This window comes from Polyodon spathula, chromosome 8 (assembly GCF_017654505.1).
Source record: "Polyodon spathula isolate WHYD16114869_AA chromosome 8, ASM1765450v1, whole genome shotgun sequence".
NCBI lineage: Eukaryota > Metazoa > Chordata > Actinopteri > Acipenseriformes > Polyodontidae > Polyodon > Polyodon spathula.
The window spans coordinates 21,763,237-21,787,786 of NC_054541.1; the positions used below are offsets into that span (position 1 = coordinate 21,763,237).

A 24,550-nucleotide genomic window follows, 5' to 3' on the forward strand; every position below is an offset into this window, starting at 1 on the left:
TCATGAAAGTACATTTTCTTCACTCTGGGTGCACTTATATTTAGAGATACCAGGCAAGAACACACAGAAAAAGGAAATGGATTCGGAATTCCCTTCTATGAGGTTTAATATTTTCTCTGTGTACATTTAAAATGAGGATGTAAATGAAAAGAGACACTTGAAAGGTAGAAATTATTCAATTATTTATTGTCAGTCAAATTCTGAAGCTGGACAAACACACACAATGGAAAACTGTCCTGCAGCAGTTTTGTTACTATAGATAGTGTTTTCCTCTAAATTTTGATCCATAATAGTTTAGCATCATATACCCAAGATAGCGAGCATCATAACATTAAACCATGCGTAAGGGTGTCGTACCAGTTCTAGGAAAATCAGTGAAGAGCACCTTCTGAGTATCAGGAGTCTTCCCGTCCTGTTAATTGGAATTGTTGACAACATTGTTATAACATATTTGTTAAGAATGCAATATACATTACATGCTTCTCTGAATGGAAAATTGTAATTCAGCAGGTAGTTACATTTTTCTTGATTTAAGCCAAGGGATGAAGTCCACGCTACTGTCATATTTTTTTTTTTGCTTTTTGTTTTTTGTTCATCATGACCTGGTGGGATATATACCTTTTGGTCTTTCAGTGCATTGATGACCCAGGCTCAGGTAGACCACATTTCCTACAAAAACTGGAATAATCAACAGTCGCCAAGGCTTCTGGTCTAACCATCGGCTACACTTCCTTTATGACATATAAAGACCCTCATCCTGCTTGGCAGTCATACAGTCAATGCAAGTTTGTCAGCTAACTGTGTATGATCTCAGTCTACTGAAATCTTCATGTGAAAGTAACTTTCATTTTCTTTTTTTTTTTTTACAGAAAAAGAATACCTCCCTGCTTCTCAGCGTGAGCTCCTTAGCCGCCTGGGGTACCATCTTACTGGTGGCCCGCTTGTACTGGATGGGCAACAAGCCACCCAGTTTCTCCAGCTCGGATAACCCAGCAGCTGACTCACACAGCCTCTTGACGAGGACTCTGACATTCTTCTACCTGCCTTCCGTCAACGTGTGGCTGCTGCTGTGCCCGGACACCCTGAGCTTTGATTGGTCCATGGACGCCGTGCCTCTACTCAGGAACGTTGGCGACTGGAGGAACCTTTACACTGTGGCCTTTTATGTTGGATTGTTGCTCCTGGCTTGGGTCAGCCTCAGGAGTCACTCAAGAGTCGAGGAGACCAATGGGAAAGCATATGTAATGAATGGGAAGCATACAAGCACAAACGGGAAACATACAGGCACAAACGGGCACAGTTGTCACCCAGACACGGGACTCTCAAATTCAGGGTCTCATCCTGTAAATAGTACTGAGAATGGTATAAAAAATCATGTTATTCCAAGGACGCCACTTCCCACCACGAAAAACGTAGTGGTCTTCTCTTTAGGGCTATTGACAGTGCCCTTTCTCCCTGCCACTAATTTGTTTTTCTATGTGGGTTTTGTAATAGCAGAGCGTGTACTCTACATACCCAGCATGGGCTTCTGCTTGCTGGTGACAGTGGGCATGAGGGCCCTTTACATCAAATTCAGGAGAAGGTTCTTGAAGAGCCTACTGTTGTATTGCACTGCCACCTTGGTCCTTTTGTACGGGATAAAGACTGTTTTGAGGAACCAAGACTGGCAGGATGAGGAGATGTTATACAAGTCAGGGATAAATGTAAACCCAGCGAAAGGTAAATGCTAGCCCCCCTCCCTCACTGTGTGTTGACAATATATCTGTCAAATGGTACACAGTTGTCTATAAAATTAACCTAAGATAGGTGGACCAGGAATGTTATATTTTCAAACATAAATCAGATAATATGGTTTGGACTTAGCTATTAATGTTAAAGCCAGTAACATGTTTTCTTCATCCATGTTGTCTTTTACACAAATGGGGTATCAATAGGAATATGAATACACTGTCTCCGTATTTATAAAGCATGGATGACTATACAGTTTGAATCCCCCCCCCCCCCCCCCCCCCCCCCTTAAAATGTTGACAAGAATTCAGCTTGGATCCTGATAGAGAAGAGTAAATAACAGATTTTTACAAAAAATAAATAAATACATAGATTAGATGCATTCTTATTCATTAACGTACCATAGCAACTAAATAAATGTCTTTAATTTTTCTAAAATGTGCTATACATTGGAGCGCGTTTCCTCAGGGACAGAATTATACATGGTTAAGAAGGTGTTTCATGTACTTTACTTAAATTCTACAATTCGCTTTGGCACATCTTCCAGCAAGTTGTTCTTTTCCTCATATTTGGCAACAGCTGTTTAAGTTAGTTTGGGAAAAATTGGAGACGTTTTTCTGTTATGTAAAACTTATCTATTCTGTAGATCTCTAGAAACTGATACTTTGTAAGTAATGAAATTACTGTTTTAAATTACAAAACTCAATAATACAGAGTCAAACAGGTTAAAATGACCCCAACGAGTTGCTGCCAGATTGACCGTAAAAAAAGGACCTGTGAAAGTATATGTACAGAAAAGTTTTTTTTTTTTTTTTTTTTTAATTAAATAAAATTCAATTTTAACTAAAATAGTTTGGATAGATTCAGTCCAAAATATAACAAGTTGTGATTCAATCCACCCCTTTGAAAAACAAGCTCCAAATGGAAACATTTCTACCCTACATGAATAATTTATATACTCTGTTTGAACAATATATTGAAAGAGAAAAACACAATTTGTTAATTAATCACATCCATGTTATAATAATCAGCTTGGCAAGCTAATCAAAATATAAACAGAAGATTCATTAAAACAAAAAAAATAATTCTGTGCTTTACAGTAATACTTGACAAGTAAAATAATTGAATACAGTGAAGTTCATATCTCCTCTCCAAAAAATAAATAACCTGCAATTACTTATGACAGTGTAGAGAAATATAGCATAGACAAATAATTTAATAAACAACATCTTGAAAAGAGGGAGTGTCACTGAGCCATATGTTTTAGACAACTCAAATCAATACACCATGTTTCGGGTCCTTACAAAGATCTTATTTTCAATAGTGAGACAACCATTAAAATAACAAGAGCTCAATTCAGTAACACTTCAGACGAAAGCAATATTGTGTTTTGCATGAGTTTTTTTTGTTTGTTTTTTTTTTTTCTCTAAAACTCATTCCCCAGAGAGAATTTGCAAGTTTGAAACTGAGGGGAATGAGGAAACAACTTCAGTCCTCTCACAGGTTGTTGTCACAGTGCACACGTGGTACATCCAGCAAATCGTAATGATATGAGGAAGTGAAACACAGAGAGGATATTAGATTGGAAACCATTTTTATTTGATCTACTCTGCCAGTATCTGTTTTTCTGGATATTTTAATACTACCAACGTTCACTGAAAAACAACTAACTGAAATTATTATGTAATTTTCATATGGTAACCCATGATTCCCCTTGTTTTCTCATATTACACCTTAATATGTTTGAGGGGCAGAGTCAGAGTAATAACTAAATATTAGTTCAATTAAATAGCAGTGTTTATTGGTATTTATGGTTTATTGGCTCTCGTAACAATATGAAATTAACTTTATAGATCAATGACCATTGCGATAACAGGCACGGTAAAGGCCACTACACACCAGATTGATGCTGCAAGCAAATTATTAGAACCATATTTTTGATAAGCATCTTTCACATGACAGGATGCGGGATTGATGTGAAAAAAATAAGACTGATGCAGAGAACAGCTTCAAAGCACAGTGTCCACCAGGAAGAAGCAGTATCCAAAATGACTGAGAAAAAATATTTGCAGTGGAAAAATACCCACAGCTTTATGTTCCTGTGTTGCTTCAGGAGTGTAGTGTCATGTTGCTGTTGAAGTATCTTGTCGTTCAGTAAAGAATCGCATTGCGTCTGGTGTGTAGTGGCCTTAAGAGTTGCATAAAGTAGATGTTGTTTGACTATACTGGTGGAATAAATATAATTAAAGTAATAACATTAACAACTATTTCAGAACATTGAGTAGAATACTGACTTCCTTTCCCTTTATCACTCATTGACTGTACTATTGTCTGTTGCTACTTAATTACTTAATATAATTAGTAAGGGGGGGGGGGGGGCTTGGTTTGCAGCATTTAAGACTTTGAAGCCCTGAGTCCTTCTCTGGCAGGCTGAGAGCTTGAACTGAGCTCTTTTCTATATATGGGGTTGGCCTTCAATGGCAGTTCGTGGCTGCTAATTCCAAGGCTATAACTCTGCATTGTAAGTCTTGTAGACTCCATATGTGAAATATCATGTTGTCTGGGTTTGTGTTCCATGGCCCTACTGAATAATGCTTTCTGTCTCCCTGTCAGCGTGGGGTAACCTTGGTAATGTCCTCAAAAGCCAGGGCAAGATGGCAGAGGCTGAAAAGGCTTATAGAAACGCCTTGTACTACCGCAGCAACATGGCTGACATGCTGTATAATCTGTAAGTATGCATGACTCACCCCAGTTCATTTAGAGCATGGCGGATTGAATGACACTATTGATGCTCTGAAATAGTGAAACTGTTTGTCACCTCCCCTCCGGGCCTTTTCTGCAAGATGCTGTTTTATTAATCACGTGCCTTAAACTTTGGGGTGGACAGCAGTCTTTCTTAAGACGCAGCACCAGTTATGCTTAAATTAGACTGTTACATGCCTTTTCTAGCAGTGAGTTTATAGCCTTTTTTTAAGCATTGTTAAGTAACTGGAAGTTAGCCAAGGTATCGATTAATACTTTCCATGTTTGCCATGTCACCCTCAACATGTGTCTAATAGGAACAGCTGTCTAGTCAGCTACTTGTTATAATACATTAATTAGTTAATCGGGACTTGCATCCACTACTCTGTAAAATCAGTTCAGCTCTCAGTTCAATTAACTCTCACCTCGATTTTATTGATGTATTCTTCATATCCATTGCATGGTTTAACCATCATAAGCTTCATTAACCCATTGAGGCCTTGTTTTCCTGTTTATTACTTAGGATAATCTGTTAAATAGAGCATACATTATGGTTCTTATTGGGCGCATACGGTATAAACAATTAGGTCAGGTTACAAAAACAGTTAGTTATAGCTAAATCACAAATACAGCCAGGTCTTGGATACCCAGATACACGTCAGTCACGTTTTACCGCCTTTGTATCAAGAATAAAATCAATCCCCCAGTATATAAATGTAATAGATTAATGCAATTACCCATCACATACAATTGCCAACTCCTTCACCAGTTTTTTTGATTATCCGTTTAAACCCCTAGTTTTTATGGCATTTTATTCTCTCTAATGCCAAATCAGTCTGTCTTATATTGTGCCGTTACACAGCGCTTCCTCCGGTTTCAAACCTGACGAAGAAAATGCAGCCAAAAGAAAACAAACGAGACAAGCTAGGGTAATGTAAGTTAATCATTAAACAGTTCTAGCTCCCGTTATGTATATTTTTTTATCTGTAATTTTTTTTTAATTAACTTTTTTTTTGCTTTTGTGCATTTTCATTTGTAAGTGAACTGTGACATTAGGGCCTTATCGATGTATTCTGCAATTTTGAATACTGACTTGGGATACTGTTTTAATTCTGGAAACTGTTGCTTTTTTTAGTCTTTTGGTTTTTGCTAAATTGCATTGCCTTTTACGTTTTACACCGATTTTATTTTGCTGTTACTGCTACAATAGGTACCAGATTTAAAAGTATGTACTGTATTACAGTTAACGTGTTGTCTCTTTCAGAATCATATAGTTATAAATTAAAATACTACTTCAGTTGAAAATATAGTACTGTACCAACAAAACCAACTACAGTACATCTAAATGGAAGCCTACTTATTTTAAAACACAATCCTTTCAGCTATGTATTTTTGATATTGTATCTTTTTTGTGTTTCCCTGAAAAACAGACATGGGTTGAAACGGGCCAAAATGAAAACAGTGTTTTACTCTACAATCTTTGCATATTTCAAAACATGTCACAGGTCCCCCTGTTATTGATTTAACAGTGCACTTTGCATGTAAAGCCTGCGATGCTGTATTCAGAATGTACTAGTGCAACAAGAAACAAGGCCACTGTGGGTAGCCATGAAGGCACCGATTCATTGCGAAATTAAACTGTGCAAATGATTTGTGAAATGAAAATCTGCAGCAAAGTTCTTTTAAGACTGTTCCTCATGAAATCTGCTTAGCTGTCTTGCCCTTATTTGTTACCAGGATATGCAGCTTTTTTCAAAATGTCCCTGGAGCCTTTTGTAAGACAAACTTACCAGTCAAGTGAGGGAAGGTACATTTACAAAAGAGAGTGCTACATATTACAGGTGTTTCTGTTCTGTCAAAATGTTCTGTTGCATTGCAGACTGTATATGCATTGCATTCACGTTACCCATGAATATCTGTCATTCACTTCAAGACACCTTAATTTTAATACACATTCAGGAATCTGAATATGGACTGAATACGTAAGACCTCCCAGGGCCCAGGCTGTAACTTCCCTACATTCTAATAGACTGATAGTGTTCTCTTTCATCAAGACATGCATTCTTATAATATATTGTGACAGGCTGGCAAGTGGATAGAGGCCCAGACAGACTGCAGTTCAAAAAAAATAACACTTATTCCAAAAACACAAAATAAAAGGGCAAAAGGGCCAAAACAAAGGGATTTAAACACAAAAAGAAAGACACAAAAAGCAAAACTTACAAAATAAAGGTTTCCAGGCTGGGCGATGCCTTCACTGGATTAGAAAGCGAAAGCAACAGCAACAGCAACCACCACTCTACCTAATGGGAAGTTGAGGCCTCCTTTTATGTCAGGTGGCTGGACGCTGATTGATCGTTAATTATATTAATCAACTAATCAACCCCAGCCACCTGAACACAATAAACCCAGGCAGGTAGGGGAATGCTCTGCCACATATATCTTATCATTTAGTCTTAGGACTCGGAACACTGTTTTATTACACTTTTTTTCACTTTCTGTAAGAACAGCTTGTGCCTCCAGCCCAACTTTAATCGTCCCTGTGATTGTGTTTGACGTTAACCTTAAATCATCCTGTTTTTCAGAGGTTTGCTGCTACAGGAAAACAACAGGTTCTCTCAGGCACTGCACTACTATAAGCTGGCAATTGGTAGCAGGCCTACATTAGCTTGTAAGTAATAGCACTTTATTCTAATGGGGTATCCAACCGACTGTTACAGTTTGGAAATGAAAAGGAACAATGTCACATTATCCAATTAATGAGTGGCACAGCTTTTGGAATTATTTTATAAGCCCATTAATTCCTGTAGATTACATATCCACTTTATTTCATTTATCATCGTCTCAGGTCACTCTCTAAATTTCTGTCTTCAATGCGTTCCTCTTCACCTTCTGCGCGACTGAAAATTGTGTTATGCTATTGTGGACCATTATCTGCTTCATTCAAGTGTCAGTCAGATGAAAATATATTATGTCTTTTGCTGCAGTACTCACTTCCGTGCTCCATACGCTTCATTGTTTCTTAGGAAGGTAGCATATAAATGTATCAGTGGGACTGTTTATTTTACAATGATCTGCACAAACATGTCAGAATCTACTTAAAAGCACAGAAGAGACTCGTTATGAAGTTTGCTCCATCTGTTTGTTTTGGCTGGTATAAGCTCTGCCTCAAAAAGACAAAACAAGACTGTAAAAGTGCTATAAAAAGCAGAGCATTACTTTAACAAAACACCAACATGATTAGCTATAACACACTAATACATTAATTACATAGAGGACTTTTTTTCCCTCACCCTAAATGCATTTTTGCTTTTTTAGATGAATAAAGGTATATTAAGGGATTCAAAAAATGAGTCCTCACTTTTTTATATTCTAGTTTTAAAAAAAGGATTTTAACATAATTCTCTTTAGAAGCCATAAGAACATCACACAAACAGAACATTAAAATCCCCTTCCTGTTGAAAATAATTGCATTTTATACAAAAAAATAAGCTATAACTACCATAATGTCTGATCTGTATTCTAAAAGTGGTGCCTGGTGATTGTACAGTAACCCATTAAAGATCGCCCTTTATGAAAATGACATATGGCACCACACAGATGTAGCTATACATTGATCAACAGTGGTGGGAAATTTATTCTGAAAGGCTTCATTATACATTAAAGCCCCAGGTGTTAATTTAGTTCTTGTGGCATTTTGCACACAGCTGCATACTTGAATACAGGGATCATCCTGATGAATGAGGGAAGGCTAGATGAGGCCAAGCGAACGTTCTTGAAGTGCGCTGAAATCCCAGATGAAAACCTGAAGGACCCTCATGCACACAAGAGCTCTGTAACCAGCTGCCTGTATAACCTGGGGAAGCTCTTCCATGAAAGAGGGCAGCAAGAGGTAAGCCACACCTCTCTGGGTCTCTTCAAAGGGCTTCGGAGGGCTTGAGTTGTCTTCATGCTCAAGTGCCACGTGTCTGGGTCTGCTGGGCTAAAGAATGAAACTGAAGAATGTTGATTAACCACAAAGGGAAATAGAGACAGAACTACATAGTCTTGGTAATAAATGATATAAAAAACATATACTTAGAAGGGGTGTTATATAATTTACCAGCACAATATAGAACCAGATGACACAATATTGTCATGAAGATGAACTGTAATGTAACGATGTTTATTAACAGTGTATTTAAAATAAATGGTTTCCAACATCATACTTGTATGATGTAATTGCACACTATAAGCCAACAAATATTGGTGCAAAGCAAGTACAGAAATGTATTTGACCACCTTTTCCAATGTATTATAGTCTGGACAAAACAGAAATGGGCTTATGCAGTGTATACTTCAGTTTATTACAGGCATGGAGAGATTTTAGAGAGGTATCTGTCACGGCACGTGGTTGCACTGTAGCTAGTGTTATCCATCACTATTCATGAGTCATTTATTCACCAAGATTGTGATTTCCCAATTTAACAAACCTGACGCAACGCTAGATTTGTATAATCACCTTTTTCGGTCTGTGTTGCATTGAACATTGATCATCATTTAACATAGTGTGGCAAAGTGGTTTGCAGTGCTCAGGTGCAGGAGTGATGCAGTAATTAATAAGGACAGACAACAATAATCTAGGTGCAGTGGTGTTTAGTTATAATCCAAAGTCACTTGACAACTGTAAATAATAATGAATGGTAGTACACAACGATGTGTACTACTCAGTTTAACCATGGTACTTGTTTATCTGTCTAATAAGAACAATAATCTAAGTATTGGCAAAGACAAAACAATTAAACACTCATGATATTCACTGTCCTTTCTGGTACGTCTGTAACCATAACAAAAGAACAGAACGCTCGGCCACATCCCCTTAAGTACCGTCAGTCATGCCCCCTTGGTTAACGAGTGCAATCACTTTTTCCAATCCACGATTTTCACATCGCTTCCCGTCTGAGACGATGAGTTAGTGTACTGTGGCTCCGCCTCCTTTCCAGATGGCCGATTTCCAACTTTCCCTGGAATGAATTGTCAAACCATTCAGTCCTGGGCACACTGATCCTTTTCCACAGTACCCTCACATCCCCACCCGACCTCTCCGCTTCGCCTGCACTAGAAGTTGTGCCTCCTCTATACTCCCCTACCTCTAGAGCCTGCTCCTTCTCCATCCTCGCCCCACAGTGGTGGAACGACCTTCCTATGGATATCAGGACTGCCCAGTCCCTGACCACCGGCCGACACCTGAAGACACACCCCTTGTGACAGCAACTGTAAAACTCAACTCTTCCCTTCTGGACAATATAGCACCTTTAATGCACTTCAACTTGCACTTGTCTGCTCCCTATTTTACTGTACTTAATCCTGCACTTAACCCAATCTGTAGTATTTTGTATTTCACTTGCACTCGTATCTAACCCTGGTGTAACTATCAAACCTCTTATCTGCTATTGAACTGCCCCGATATCAAATTGTACAGTGTTTTGTATTTGCTCTTATTAGGACTAGTCATTGTATTTCATATCTTGTGCTTAATTGTACTGTAATTCTTGATATGTATCTTTTGTATACAACTTTAAGTCAACCTGGGAAAGGGCGTCTGCTAAGAAATAAATAAGAATAATAACTTATAACCAAGGGTCATTTTCTCTCTGTCACACATAGTAATTCAAATTATTTCTTAGTATAACTTCTTGACACTTTCGTTTTTTCATTAGGAGGCCCTGTCAGCATATAAAGAAGCAATACTGAAAATGCCAAGACAATTTGCACCCCAAAGCCTATACAATATGATGGGTAAGTATTATTTAGAAGCTAACAGTGTTGTGTACCATTTGAATGAGTTCATAGCATGGAATACAGACAGCTGAGAAACCTCCAGTCTAAAGTAAAGTCTCTTACTTTCTAGCAAAGCAAAATGTTTTCTGGCTACCAGCACTATTACACATATTCTGGCTGGCTGCTCAGGAAGCTCATATTTAACAGTCATATAGCAAAAATATTTACTTTCTATAGGAACAGTATTATGTTTTCATGTACATTTTTATGATATTGTTTATGAAACCTCATAAATCAGGTATGTGGTGAGTTGAAATAATTAAATAGAGCTCATATCGGCTTCACAGCATTGGAGCATCACTGTTCATCAGCTAAGCTATGAATTGTAAACCCTTCCACCTCCATATTGACTTTCTGTAGTGTATCTGCTTTTCCTCTGACAACATTGACTGCTAGTCACCACTCATCTAAACTACATTTGAACTTTATTATTTGCGTATACGTGTTCTAATGCTACCCAAACATCTCCATTGCAGCTTCAAGTTGAAAGTCTTGAGAACTAATGGCCATTAACTAATGGATAGGACAGGGAATAAAAGTTTTACCTTAATATAAACCTCTTGGATTGTCTCAGCTAATTCAGTTTCAAGTAGAGCGCTCATTATCCAATAGCCTAAAAGTTAAGGAGTTAGTATTTACAGCTATAGTACCCAATGCCGAGGTTGTGGTCACTGCTGACTTAAATGGCCTACTGTAGTTAAAATTTGATTGGATTTGTAATTGTTATTTTTATTTTGTTAATTTTAGTGTTACAGTTTGTTTACAGCTTAGATTTACTTCAGAATAATTATTTTCAGTAATTGTCATGTTACCAGTAAGTGCAAACTACCATCTAATGGGTTGTGTAATATAAATGACAACATTGTTCTTGATCTAAAGTTGAACTAAAGTTCAACTGCAGTCACCATTTACACTCATAGTGATTTGGTTGGGTAATTTAAAAAATAGTAAAACCGTCATCTGTATTTAAAAGCTATTCTGTTTGGACGTGTGGTGTACTAAGTTTATCATTTTTGGCAGTAGTACTCAAATTGAAAATAAAAAATGAGGTTTATGTTTGGGCTTATTATTATTTTCATCTCTGCACTCCCAAATCCTTAATATATCTGGGCATAGTGCTTATATTTGAGAAAATATTTTTTTGCACTTTGACTTAAGTTAATAATAAATGTATTCCCCCATAATAAAACATTTTCATTGCCTCAATAACTATATTAAAAAATATTGTTCCTGGTGCGTTATTTAATGAGGAGAAAGTGTCGTCAAATACTACTACTAATAATAATAATAATAATAATAATAATAATAATAATAATAATAATAATAATAATAAATCTTAACGCTGGAAATGAGAATGTATTTTTTCAGGTGGGGGAGAGCATTAGGGAGGGGAAGGCATCAAATGTTTTTGTAAGAACTGTCCTGTGTATTTAAGTTAATGTCATCAACACAGTATCAGTATATCAGCCCTGCGTGGTGCCCACCGGTGATGTTAGCTACAGCACAGAACTGAAATCCATCCCTCTCTGGATCGCAGGACTGACCCCTGCTTCCCTCAGCTGCCTTATCCAACGTCTCCACCTGCATATTTTTTTTGTATAGGAAACTGAAAGCCTTCGGTGGGAGGTCCCACTGTGAGCTTATATTTACTTTTTATAACATGTTTAAAGTGGACATGATGTACACATGTGGCCAGACTCTTTATCTAACTGTTTCGCAAAAGGCCATACAGCCAGTAACATGTACAGAATTAGATGTTTGCAGCACTTTGCTGTTGATTTCAACACAGGGAAAATGCTTGTGCCTACATTTGCTGATCAGTTGATGTATCTTTTTCTTTTTTCTTTATTTTTTTAAAATTATTCTGGATCTGTTTGAATGCTTCTCTATATCTCCAGTATGCCTGTTTGTGCATATCTCTATTGTCTGCTGTATTCATACTGTATCTTCATCCACGGTGCATTAATTATTATTTTACTTTTACATCGTTGTTCCATGAATGTGAAACTTAATTGGCTCTATCTGCCCAGCATGAGATCACACTATTGGCTCTGAAGTTTTTATGTCTGAGTAACAAAGCTACCCATTATCTGTTCTTTTGATTTCCTTTGACATTCTAAAACTCCACATAGTGATCTGCCTCCCATAAAACTAGAAAAGGCACCAGCTGTTTCATCTAAGTTTGCATGCCTTGATTCCCCTCTGATATATCACACATCCAGCATGCTTAGCTAATACTTACCATACTTTTGGCATCCTTTACTGTATTTTTAATCCAGTGCATCACAATAAACATTTCTAACTTTGCAAGAAAGAGGTAGTGAAATGCCTCTGCTTATGTTTAAGTAATGCGTGAGCTCACCATAAAAGCATCCAGGTATTTTGGAACACAAGAGCCAGGTCCAAGTTAAACTTGCTCACTATCTTTCAATATTCTCATTTGGCAGTAAGTATCATATTTCAAATTAAGCTGCAGCAGGCTTTTGGAGGAATGCCTTTTTCTGTCACTAAAACAGATATGTGTGCTTCCCTGACCTCTGACCTGACCTTCACTTTACCACAGGAGAGGCCTACATGAGGCTAAACAAACTGACAGAAGCTGAACACTGGTACCGGGAGTCGCTGCAAGCCAAGCCTGACCATATCCCAGCTCACCTCACGTATGGAAAGCTACTGGCACTCACAGTGAGTCCCTTCTACTCCTTTAAGAAGATCTAATCTAACGTAGTTGACATACTGTAGCACAAGCATGTTTTATTGTTTTGTTTTATGACTTTTGTTTTATGCATGTAGTGGATATAGATCTCTACTTTTTTTTAATCTGCTTTTTCATTTAAGTGATTGTCCTTTGAATTTGCAGCTGTCTGAGGGAAGAATGTCACTTGTTCATGGGCTTTTCTGTCACAAACCTGGACTGAAACTATTGAAATTATTGCTGAGCTGAATGTATTCAAGAGAATATCTCCAGATGAATATCTGTCTCTTGCATTTATTAGAAGCAAGAGACTTAAATGAACTCATTACAGCATTGTCAGCAATTTAAACAAAAGACAATCTTCTGAAAGCTGGTAAATCGATTAGATTTACCAGTCCTCACCTGCCGGAGGACGACATTGGTGGACATGTATCAAGCATTTGCAACAGTGTTAACGCCATAGTGTCGAGTTTACGCCGACCTTAACATTGAACCGTATATATCATGACACTTTTGGCAAGTTAAGGCCACATTAGCACTGCCAAAATGCGCTCTGCCATGCAATGCGCTCCACCGCTTATTAGCAGGGATCTTAATCTACGTTATTCCACATTTAAAATAAAATGCTATAATTGAGTGGTCATCCACAAACAGTACTATTGAATAACAGTTAACACAGGACGTATTTATTCACACTTTGAAATTTGAAGGAATTTACAAGCTCACCAGAGAGTGTCATCAATCGGTAATATAAACAAATGTACCATTTTACTTTAAACATTACAAATACTGTACATGTGTGTAGTAATAATAGAAACAAAACTAAAATAGTATTCATATTAGTTTATCTCGAGTTAGTCTTTCTCGCCTGGATGTCTATAAACAGCTGTGTAGTAAAAACACACTGGATACTGAAGTAAACTGCAGCTACATTTCAGCATGAATGTGACAGTCCTGTGTCACCCAGAAGCAGTTTTATTGAACAAGTATGTTTACTACATTTAAAGCAAAATTGCCAGTGTTGATGTTTATATATGATAAGTATATTGGTTTGGTTATCAAACAAACAAAAAACGCCTTGCATGTTTTTTGTAAAACAAAAAATTCTCCAGCAGCAGAGAAATGTTGTGTTTTTCATAGTTATTCTGCAGCAAACAGATTCCCAGGATCCCTGCTCATTAGCCACGCATTTTAAGGCGTGTCAAGCCTTAATTATATGCAGGTGCAAATTGTAGGTGGGGCTCATCTGGAAATGAGGTCTGTGATATTAAAATGAGATTTATGAAGCGGCAGAACTGCAGCACCGATCCTAAAAGGGTCCACAAATAAGACTGATTTCAAACTGGTCTCATTTGAGCGCAAAGAAAATGTCAGAAAGCAGCTGATAGGAATGAGCATTATGGCAGCAGTCATAGGGGCCCAGAAAAGTAACAATATTATCAAAAAAAATTCACGAATAAAACAAACTATGAATTTCACAGAATGTCACAAAACCAACATTTTATTAAAAAAATTATAATAATAAAAAACACATTTACTTTATCTTCTACTGATGTAAGTTGCCTAAAATGTATTATCATTGATAGTTCATCAAGAACATTACCCAAAAACCAAGTCTGAAACATTTTAACATTTAGCCTAGCTACTGAGTCAACTCTTTAAAAATGTACATTTTTGGCACATCCGGTAATGGTACTCCACGTGGAGTGCAGGATGCGCCCTGTAGACTGGAGGTCACCGGTTCAGGTCCAGGCTATTCCACTGCCGACTGTGGATGGGAGTTCCCAGGTGATGGTGCACCATTGGCCAAGCGCCACCCGGGTGGTGAGGGCTTAGATCGGCTTTGGTGTCCTCAGCTTACCGCACACCAGAGACCCCTGTAGACTGGCAAGGCGCCTGCGGGCCTGCCTGTAAGTTGCCCAGAGCTGCATGGTCCTCCGACACTGTAGCTCTGAGGTAGCTGCATGGCGGGCCTGCAGAGTGAAAAAAGGATGGCTGATGACACAGGTTTCGGAGGACGCTTGTGTCCGTCTTCGTCTCTCCCTAGTCAGCGCGGGTGGTGGCAGTGGTAAGCAGAGTTGAAGCAAAAATAATTGGGGTTTCCAAATTGGGGAGAAAATGAGAAAAAAATAATTGTTAAAAAATGTACATTGTAACTTGATTCGCTTTTGAAACAATCTTTAAAAATGTTACAAACTTCTGCTGGAAACAAGACGTTTAAGATGGTCTGTGTTGGTTGCAAAAAAATAACAAGCAGACAAAATAGATTTTTTATAAACAATCTTGAATGGAAAATTCAGCAACATTTTAGAGTTTTGTAAACTTTTAAAACAACGTTTCTCACATGAGACCACCGTGACAACTGTAGCTGTTTAAGCAGCTATTGGTCAGGTCATTGTTGGCAAGATCGCTGCATGGTGTTCGGGACTGGGTAGGTTGAGATTTTTGATGGCGGTGGTCATTGCCTCTCCAAATGATCTACCTATTGTTCAATTGAGGTAGCCCATTTGGAGGGGAGGAGCTATTTTTCAGATTAGTCTGTTAGTCTGTGCTACTGTAGCCCATTTTTAGGGGTTCAGAACACCGGTACAGTCGAATTTTCACATTTAAATGTGCTAGCTTACGCCATGCCTCTTTAATTGTGAGCCAGTTAATACATTTGGGATAGGGTAAAATTTGTTCTGTGGCAGAACGTTACTTTACACTCTGCCAACTTACGCTTCATCGATTGATCCTGATACATGTCCCCCATGCTGAATTAATGCACCTCAGTGGGTTCATTTAAGCAGAACTGTTGCTAATGTTCTATTAGCATGTGCAGAACTGTTTGAGGGTGTGGGCTGTTATGCAATTTGTTCAGATCCCAGGAGGGAGATGAGAGCCTTGTGCACTCTGGTGCTGGCAGTTTAGATCCTAGCAGGGGAGGAGAGCCTTGTGATGGGAATGTGTCCAGTTTATTTAGGAGAGATGAAGTATCTCCCACAATGATCAGGGGAGCATCCTGAGGGTGGAAGATGAGTAGGAATTCTGATTTCTGTGTTCCTAGGTTAGTCGTTCACTGGGGCATTGATTCTGTGAAAACTCAAAACATTTCCAGCCTTTTCTCTTTCATCAGGTTCAAAGCAGAATCTCTTTGAAAGAGAAAACAAGATTAACTGACCTAATAAAGGAGCACTAGACCAAATCAATTGTTGTGGCCAGCTTGCTGTTAAGTTTAAACAGATTTTTCTTCTAATTTAGATTTGTTTGGATCTTGCAAACATTTTTCATCATTTGTAATAGCTGCACAAACTCTTCGTATGTTGTAAGGCAGTCCATTGCTATATCTATAGCATACAAGGCATAAGCTTTCAGTCCTAATGTTAATTTGTCATATTCTCACTGTGTGAACCTATTGGTACATGGGGGGAATCAGAGAAGGGTATTAACATTTAAACCCATGAAAGAGGATAGGAAAACATTTAACTGTTACATTAAATATTGGGTTGGCGAAATAAGACTATTAACCACCCAGCTGCTTATCCCACGATTTCCACATGGAGTGCAAGCGAGTCAAAATTGTCTCTCCTGTGAGAGTATCATACAGGGGGTTCTCTTTGCCTCTGCAAAGTTTCTCACATGTTTTCAATGTGCTACACCAAATCAATAGTAAGACTATAATCAATCATAGCCTAGCTTGGCGTTTTTTTTAGATACAGTTTGGATAGCAGCAGTCCCTAAGAAATGAGCCTGACACACCATCTCATCCACAGATAAACAGATTAGAAAAAAAAACAGCAAAAAAAAGAAAAGAAAAGAATAATTACGCAATGTTGCTTGGTTCCATTGTGTACACTGCTCCGTGTTTACGTGTAATGTTATTTGTGAACAAATCTTTTTCCAATAAAAACAAAGTCTAAAAAAAAAAAACCAAAAGGCAATAAAACTATACTTATAGTGAAATGAAAACGAAACTTAGTGTGAAATACAATAAATTATTTCTAAAAAGTGATATGATTGCACAATAACGTTTTGCAGCAGAGTTGTTGTTGTAATGCTGCATTTGTAAACACATTGTTGTTATTTTGCTGTTGAAGTTCTTTCAAATAATTATTTTCCGTTTTTCATGATATAATAAAAAAAACTTTTTTTTTTTTTTTTTTTTTTTTGCATTGTCCTAATTGCTTACTTGATGGCTGAGAATGAAATATCTGCAGAAAAATCTATTTTTTTTTCTTTTGTAATTACTATATTTAAACTGTAGACATTGGTATCTGTCTTTCATTAACATTGGCACTGTTGAAATATATGCATTAGAATTTATCATCCAACCTAATCAAATACACATGGAAGTTTGAAATATTAAACAAAGTTAAGTGCAGTGTAGATTTTGAGACCACATTTGATGTCAAAACTTCTATATTTTTAAAGCAATTTTGTTTCGCCAAGGATTGCTTAGCTGGGATGACTGATCTAATTTCCAGTGAGGTTGAAATACAATCCAGAAAAGGGTCTGGCCCAAGTTACAAATGGCTGAAACAGGATGTGTCCTCTTCTCCAGCCTCTGTACTTCCTCCATGCTGTTATCTAAACTTATGAAACTTTAAATAATAATCATTTTATTTAGTGCCTTTCCTAGTGGACCACCATCACAAAGAGTTTTACAAGATATGAGACTAGGGTGTGTGATCTATGCATCAGTTGCAGTGGCACTTACAACAACGAAAGACATCCTCACCTGAAAGACGGAACACAAGGAGGTTAAGCGACTTGCTCAGGGTCACACAGTGGCTGAGCTGGGACTTGAACCAAATACCTCCTGGTTATAAGACCATTTCTTTAACCACTGGACCACACAGGCCTGACTGCTCCAGTTTCACTTCAATTTACGATAGGAAAACACAATTTAGCCAGTTTACAATGAGACCTAGCTACCATATGGCAGCTGAAAACATAAAATCATATAAAAATGATGCTGTGCAGACACAAATCAACCTAGAACAGTGTTAAACATCCTACAGTGTAAAATAGTCCTGTACATTAACTGGTAGACTACTACAATTATTAACAATCAAATGTATACAGCCAAATTGTTGTAATTAAATGCTGGTAGTAGGTATTAGTAAAGCTTGCTGAGTGGCACATTTTAACTGCAAACAAACTGAGTTTATTAGAAAAGGCCTCAGTTCAGAGTATGTGACTCCTTGGTTAAATCTGTGGTGGCCAGACCTGAGGGCAACTACAACTGTAATTGTGCAATTCACAATTAATTGCAATTACAATGCAAGTGTAGTTGAACCGTGGCACACATCATATCATTGATCAATTACAGTTCAATTATGGATTTATTTATTTTCAACCACTGTGTTTAAAAAAAAAAAAGTTATCTAGTTTCTATATGTGTACCTGTGAATATTGCTTGATTATTTAGAATACAAAGAGTAAACATGTTAACGTGTGCAGTTGTTTTATGTTACTTTTTGGTGTAATTATAATTGTAATTAATGCAGTATATCAGTAACTCTTATTGTAATTGAACAACATATCATTGTAACTATAATTGCAATTTCAGCAAACAATTCAGCTGTAATTGTAATTATTACTATTACTGACCCCAGCTCTAGTGGCGGCATCTATTTTAGAAGCTGTTAAATGTATGGAAAGGTCTAATAAGTTATGAATAAAGAAGTTATTCATGCATTTTTGACTGCTATTTAACAAGCCACTTCTCCTGTATAAACGGCTGCATTACAATGTGCTGTATGAAGCAATGAGCAAACTCTTTTATTTTACCAGTTTTTCTTATCAACTCTTTTGTAAGTTTTGGCTATTGAATATAATGATCACAACTAAAACCTGTAAGTGTCTTTTTCTTTTTGATGCCTTGATTTATGCCATGGGAAACGCTACATTATTGTGAAAAGGGAAATTGGACCTCTTAAATCAGGAGTTCTCAAACTTTTTTGCTAGGACCCCCTTTGGAAATATTTCAGGCTGTGACGACCTCCCACTCCACCCTGTGGTGCGATATCATATTAAATTACTGGACATCAGTGGTCCCAAACCTTTGCTGGCTCATGGGCAGCAACACTGAACAATTAATGCACCGCCGGCAACATCATACTTTGCTCTACCTGTACAAATGTATTTGTGGGAAGCACAATGTATGCAAGTATTGCTCTCCCTCAGCCAAAGGAAAAATTTATGTGTGTAAAATAAAACCTATATCTCAGACAGTGGTGATTCTAGAGTATTGCACACAGAGGGGCATCAAGAGGGACCCAGTTTAATTAGGGAGGGGCACTTCAGGGGTTCTACTGTGTTTTCACGTCTAATAAAATGCCCCACAAAAACAACTGTGTTAATTAAAAATAAGAATTCTGCAATGGCATAATCTGAAGCAAAACTGCATTAAATGAAGTGGGGACAAACCACACACAAACACATACACACACACACAACTGTACCTTCCTACAATTTAGCAAATTCTGAAGTGCCTTGAACCTCCATAACTTTAGCATTGACCTGAACACAATATATACAGTAAATAACATTAAAGAATACTTTAAATGCTGGGTGAGACTGATTTAAGAAACTGACTGTGACTAGAGAAGTACAAGAAATAAGAACACTGTCAACAAAAATTAATGATTTAAAATGATCGTCAACTAAACCACAAATGTAATATATTGTGAGCAAGAACAGAACGGATTCATTCTATGCTATTTGACTTGGTGGTAAATAAAAAAAGATTTCATACATTTATTTGTATATTTTACACAAACCCAATTACCAATTCTAGACTCCCAAGTCCCTTACCTAAAATATCATTAATTTCAGAAGACAGTGTTTTGAGTTACGCACGGACTCATCTCTGACCCATTTACTCAAAAAATGCAAATGTGTAAGGATTAGTAAGAAAACTTGCAACAACAACAACAACAACAAAAAAACCTACAGACCGATATATTTCATTATTATTTTAAGATTTTTCTGATTAAATAGTATAAGGTATTTGTGATTTAAATACACATGTTAAGTTCCTGACAGGGTTTGCAGTAAACAAATTACTTTTATAACAATACAAATGGTTTGCTTCCACTCGACTTCCCACCAAACACATTTGTTTCTAAACCTGTCACTCAAACTTGTAGCCTGTGGTGGGCGGGGAGAGGGGACACTGTTAAAACAAAACAAACAAAAATTAAGTTAATTAGCTGACCAGTAAAACATGACGGGGGGGCTGGCTTCATAATATACCTTTTACTGTCTGGGATTAAGTGTATATGTAATAAAATGCTAAGGATTTTAAGGTTAGGACAGTATTCTGTGATCACGTGACCCTCTACAGTAGCCATGCAACCACCATTTTGGGCCGGGACCCCCCGTTTGAGAAACACTGTCTTAAATTATCATTGTTTGACAAATCACTTTTAAATAGGAATGCTTTTAAAATCAATCCTAAATCAATCTTTTTTTCTTTCTTTTTTTTCACTTAAAAGGGACATAAGCTTGAAGCAGAGAGATACTTTTTGAAGGCAATTCAGCTGGATCCCAGAAAGGGAAATTGCTATATGCATTATGGTAAGTACCAGACTGATGTGTTCGTCTTTTTTCTCAAGTTAATTTCAAAAGTAACTACGATGTTGCTGGATGATTGAAGTCAAACACTTTCTTAAAATGCATAATATCACTCATTTTTTCCCAACACGTCTATGTGGAACTTATTTAAAGCCTGTTAACCATTGTGACAGAGTATGTTTTTGCTAACCTGTGTGTAATTTCACTCAAATACTGTTGAGAAAATGAGCAACGGTCCACAGTACAAAGGTGGAAAATATACCACGTGGAAGTAACAAGGGAACAGATGATACACAGTGGCTGTCTGCTGTAACCCCTGATATTCCTGATACCCCTGACAGGACAGATGTTTGTTCCAGCAGGAATTGAAAACACTCTTGTGTGATAGCTGGTTATTTGAATATACAGTACTGTTTATTGTAATAGCACTGTGAGAGGAACAGACCACATCATTTATCCTTAACCCACAGGAGTGAAAAGTTCAATACAGCAGTCTTTGGGAATCTTCAACAACTCAGCGTGACCAGGGTCTGAACCAGCCAGGTCCTTTTAGGATTTTCCAGACAGATATTTAAAAGTTGACTTTTGAGGCAATGCAGTATTTAGATGTAAAATCATTGAGTATTGGTTGACAACCTGAGACTTCTGTAGATTCCAATAGTATCTTGGTAGGTTTGGGCAGCAGTTTTGTGGGTTCATTTTTCTTTTCTTTTTAGTCTAGTTTGAGACTATGTTCCATAGCAAGGTCTCTTGTTGCTACTTTAACTTTTAAATGCATGTGTAACCCACACTTCGCGAGTTTAATTTTAAACATGTCTGAACCAAATGCTTTACATTTGTGTTTGCTCTGAAAATGTTTTACTGGTATCTTGAGAAAAAAAAAAAAAAAAAAAAAAAAAAAAAAAAAATATATATATATATATATATATATAATTACAGCACTACCAACTGCATGCTTGTAAGTGGGAGATCTGCCTCAGTGCATTCACTGCTTAAGAGTTCTGTTTCTCTAATTGAATAGAAATGTTTTTCGGTCTCCGGCAGACCTGCGCCAGCAGACCTACACACTATTACTGCATTTTATAAATATTAAAATAAGTCAAAGGCGAGGAACTGAAAGTGCAGTGAACTGTCATGTCAATTTATTTTTTCTGAATGGTAATGCTTGAGCTCACATTTTAAGTAGTCGAGGTGGGCAGATACTGTCAGCACTACCTCTCCAGCAGGAACTATGGGACTGAGCAGGTAAACCTTCTTCCAATGCCAGTTTTTTTTTTTTTGGAACAAAGCAAGGTTTCATGTGGTTGATGCTCACCTTTTATAGAATGCCTAGTTCACAGAAAATAAAACAATTTCATCATCTCCAGTCCAGTGGTCATGCCCCCAGATTCCCCAGATTCACTCAATCCCTCAGTTTAGAGGCCTCTGCATCTCTGGTTTGGATATTGGCAGGTAAAGAGCTGTTTTTGGAACTACTGTAGATAATTGCAGTATAGGAAATACCTTAGAGTTGGGTTTATTTTGACAAGCCACCTTATCATACCTTTCTTGTGTGTCTACTGGACGCGCTCCAGGTCAGCCCGACAATGCTGGCTGACCTCCTGTCCTAACACCCTGCATCTGAAAAACTGTTGTGACCCTTCAAGAAAGCTCCCGAACGCTAACAGTAGAAGTATAAAGCCCACTGGAGATTAGAAATTGAAGACAGTCTTTTCCATGAATTGTTTTCATTAACACTTTGCCAGATGTAATCCATTTGCAGCAGGTCTAAATGCATTTCTCCCTCTTCAGTTTGGAAACCACAAGATATACAAGTATGTGTAACAGAACCCAATTATGGAATTATAGGAGCCTAGAAGGCATAGGTGGGGATGATGGTGACCTTTACTAAGGATCATTAGAAATATTACAGGCATCTGGGGCCCTGGAGTTTTAAATCTTTTTTTTTTTTTTTTAGCATCAAAGAAATAACTCTGAAGTCCTATGCTGTCTGCACCAGAGCACATGTGCACTCTTATTTCATTTAGTTTTTAATTTTTTTAATTTATTTTAAATGTAATTTGTATTTATTGTCTGCAAAGTTTCATTGACATAAGAGAATGAATTGTAGTGGTCTGAACAGATTGAATCCTGATTTTTTTTTTTTTTTTTACAATCCCATCTAAGAGGTATTATAAGAATAATAGCAATACTAATATAAGGAATAAACTCCACCATAGTGTGCATAATAAGCCTGTAATTGCATCAAGGGCTTCTGGTGGCAAAATAAATGATGAAACCAAGATAATATTGCAGGCTTGGTATAATGTATTTGTTATAGTTAGTTGTAACCATTTATAATAGCCTCTGATTTCCCTTCCCTTGATTTTTTGAATTATTTTGTTTTTACACTAAACTTTCTTTTGTTTTTGTGAAGTCTGTTTGGTTACTGTAGCAAATTGAACTTTCATTCTCAAATTCTCCATTTTTGACACCACGTTGACAGGATACATTTCGCCAGTATGGTGTTGCTGTACTGGAATTTTATGCATTTTTCTGTTTTCACCATTTTCTTCCAGGTATGCTTTTAGTAAATTTATATCTTTTTTTAAGTGGCACTGTAAATATATATATATATATATATATATATATATATATATATATATATATATATATATATATATATATATATAGTTGTTTTTTTTTTGTTTTGTATTTGTTGACTCACTGTAATAAATACCTTCATTGAACTTCTGCTGACCCAGAAAAATAAATGTTATTTGTCACTGAGTGGCCTAAGTCTATGTTCCAGGTCTACTGGGGTCATTCATTAGCAACACGGTTTGTGTCTTACAAAATGTGTGGATATATCTTTTCTGGGTTTGCCTAGGTCAATGGAAAACAGCTTCTACATTGAAAGAGTAGCAGGTCTATACAATGTTTTGAGTCATGGCTGATTTGTTTCTATTTATATATTTGCCTGACAGGCTGAAGGTATTATTTCTTTGGTCAGTGCAGGGTAACCTGTTAGGCCTCACTGAATTTGGCATGCCTTTATATTGCACAGAAGATATTTCAGAACACAGAAAACGTAATTTCTTTCCTTGAATTGGATATTGTCAACATATTAAAATATAATATATAACAGCACACTTCTTATTAATTATTTTTTTATGAAAATTGAACAATACAATATGGAAATAATCAGGGTTGTAAAGACTGAATATTACAAATTAGAGATTAGTAGTTTGTGACATAAAAAAATTAATTTATAAACAAATTACATCCTTTATGGAAAAAAAAAAAATGTTTATGCTTATATAAGCCTACATATTATTCTTGGTATTAGGTTATTATGTTTTACTTATATAATGCAACATAATACTATTCCTTTCCAAGGTGTAGCTCATCTTCCCTAACAATTTCTTGTATATGGTAACTGTACATTTTTAACATGGTCAGAACAGTTTTAACAAACCCAGCTGTTCAGACTATTTTCCACTTTTTCATGGTATCCAAGATCAGATTAGCAAGCACTTTGTAATGATCAGCTTTGTGATAGACTTGCTTTTAACTGTACATATATAGTCAAATTTGTTTCAGAATTTAACAAGTATTGCTCAGTTGTGCCTACAATAGCCCTGAGACAGGTCCAAGCTGATCTATATAAAGTTATATCAAGTTTTACATTGTCCTATATTGTTTCATAATTATTAATGCCATATGTTATACAGAGTATGTACTTTACCTTTAGACAGACATGTCTTTTTAAACAATACGCAGCCATCAGTATTTAATGACTCTTCCATTATGCGGTAGCTAGGATATGCTGTGTGACTGTCTTTTTAATCCCACTGCAAATGCCTTTGTGAAATAATAAGAGATGCAATTTTAATACATTTGCTAAAAAAATAATAATAATAATCTCTGTAATATCTTCATAGGTGACAGCCGTGATTGTATTTGATCTTTTTCAGGCTATTAAATTCAGGCTGTGATGGTAGTTTGTTCAATAGATTACTGAGG

At 36.8% G+C, this 24,550-nt stretch overlaps 1 protein-coding gene across 2 annotated transcripts in view; it reads left to right on the top strand.

Moving 5' to 3' along the window:
* Positions 1–24,550, top strand: part of LOC121319598 (protein O-mannosyl-transferase TMTC2-like) — a 138,694-nt gene that overhangs the window by 85,926 nt on the left and 28,218 nt on the right. For both annotated transcript variants that reach the window (XM_041257194.1, XM_041257195.1), the window contains exons 3-9: positions 870–1,719; positions 4,342–4,456; positions 7,056–7,141; positions 8,178–8,362; positions 10,170–10,248; positions 12,854–12,975; positions 20,467–20,548. In XM_041257194.1, the coding sequence (XP_041113128.1) occupies positions 870–1,719; positions 4,342–4,456; positions 7,056–7,141; positions 8,178–8,362; positions 10,170–10,248; positions 12,854–12,975; positions 20,467–20,548 (1,519 nt within the window). The remainder of the gene's footprint in view (positions 1–869; positions 1,720–4,341; positions 4,457–7,055; positions 7,142–8,177; positions 8,363–10,169; positions 10,249–12,853; positions 12,976–20,466; positions 20,549–24,550) is intronic.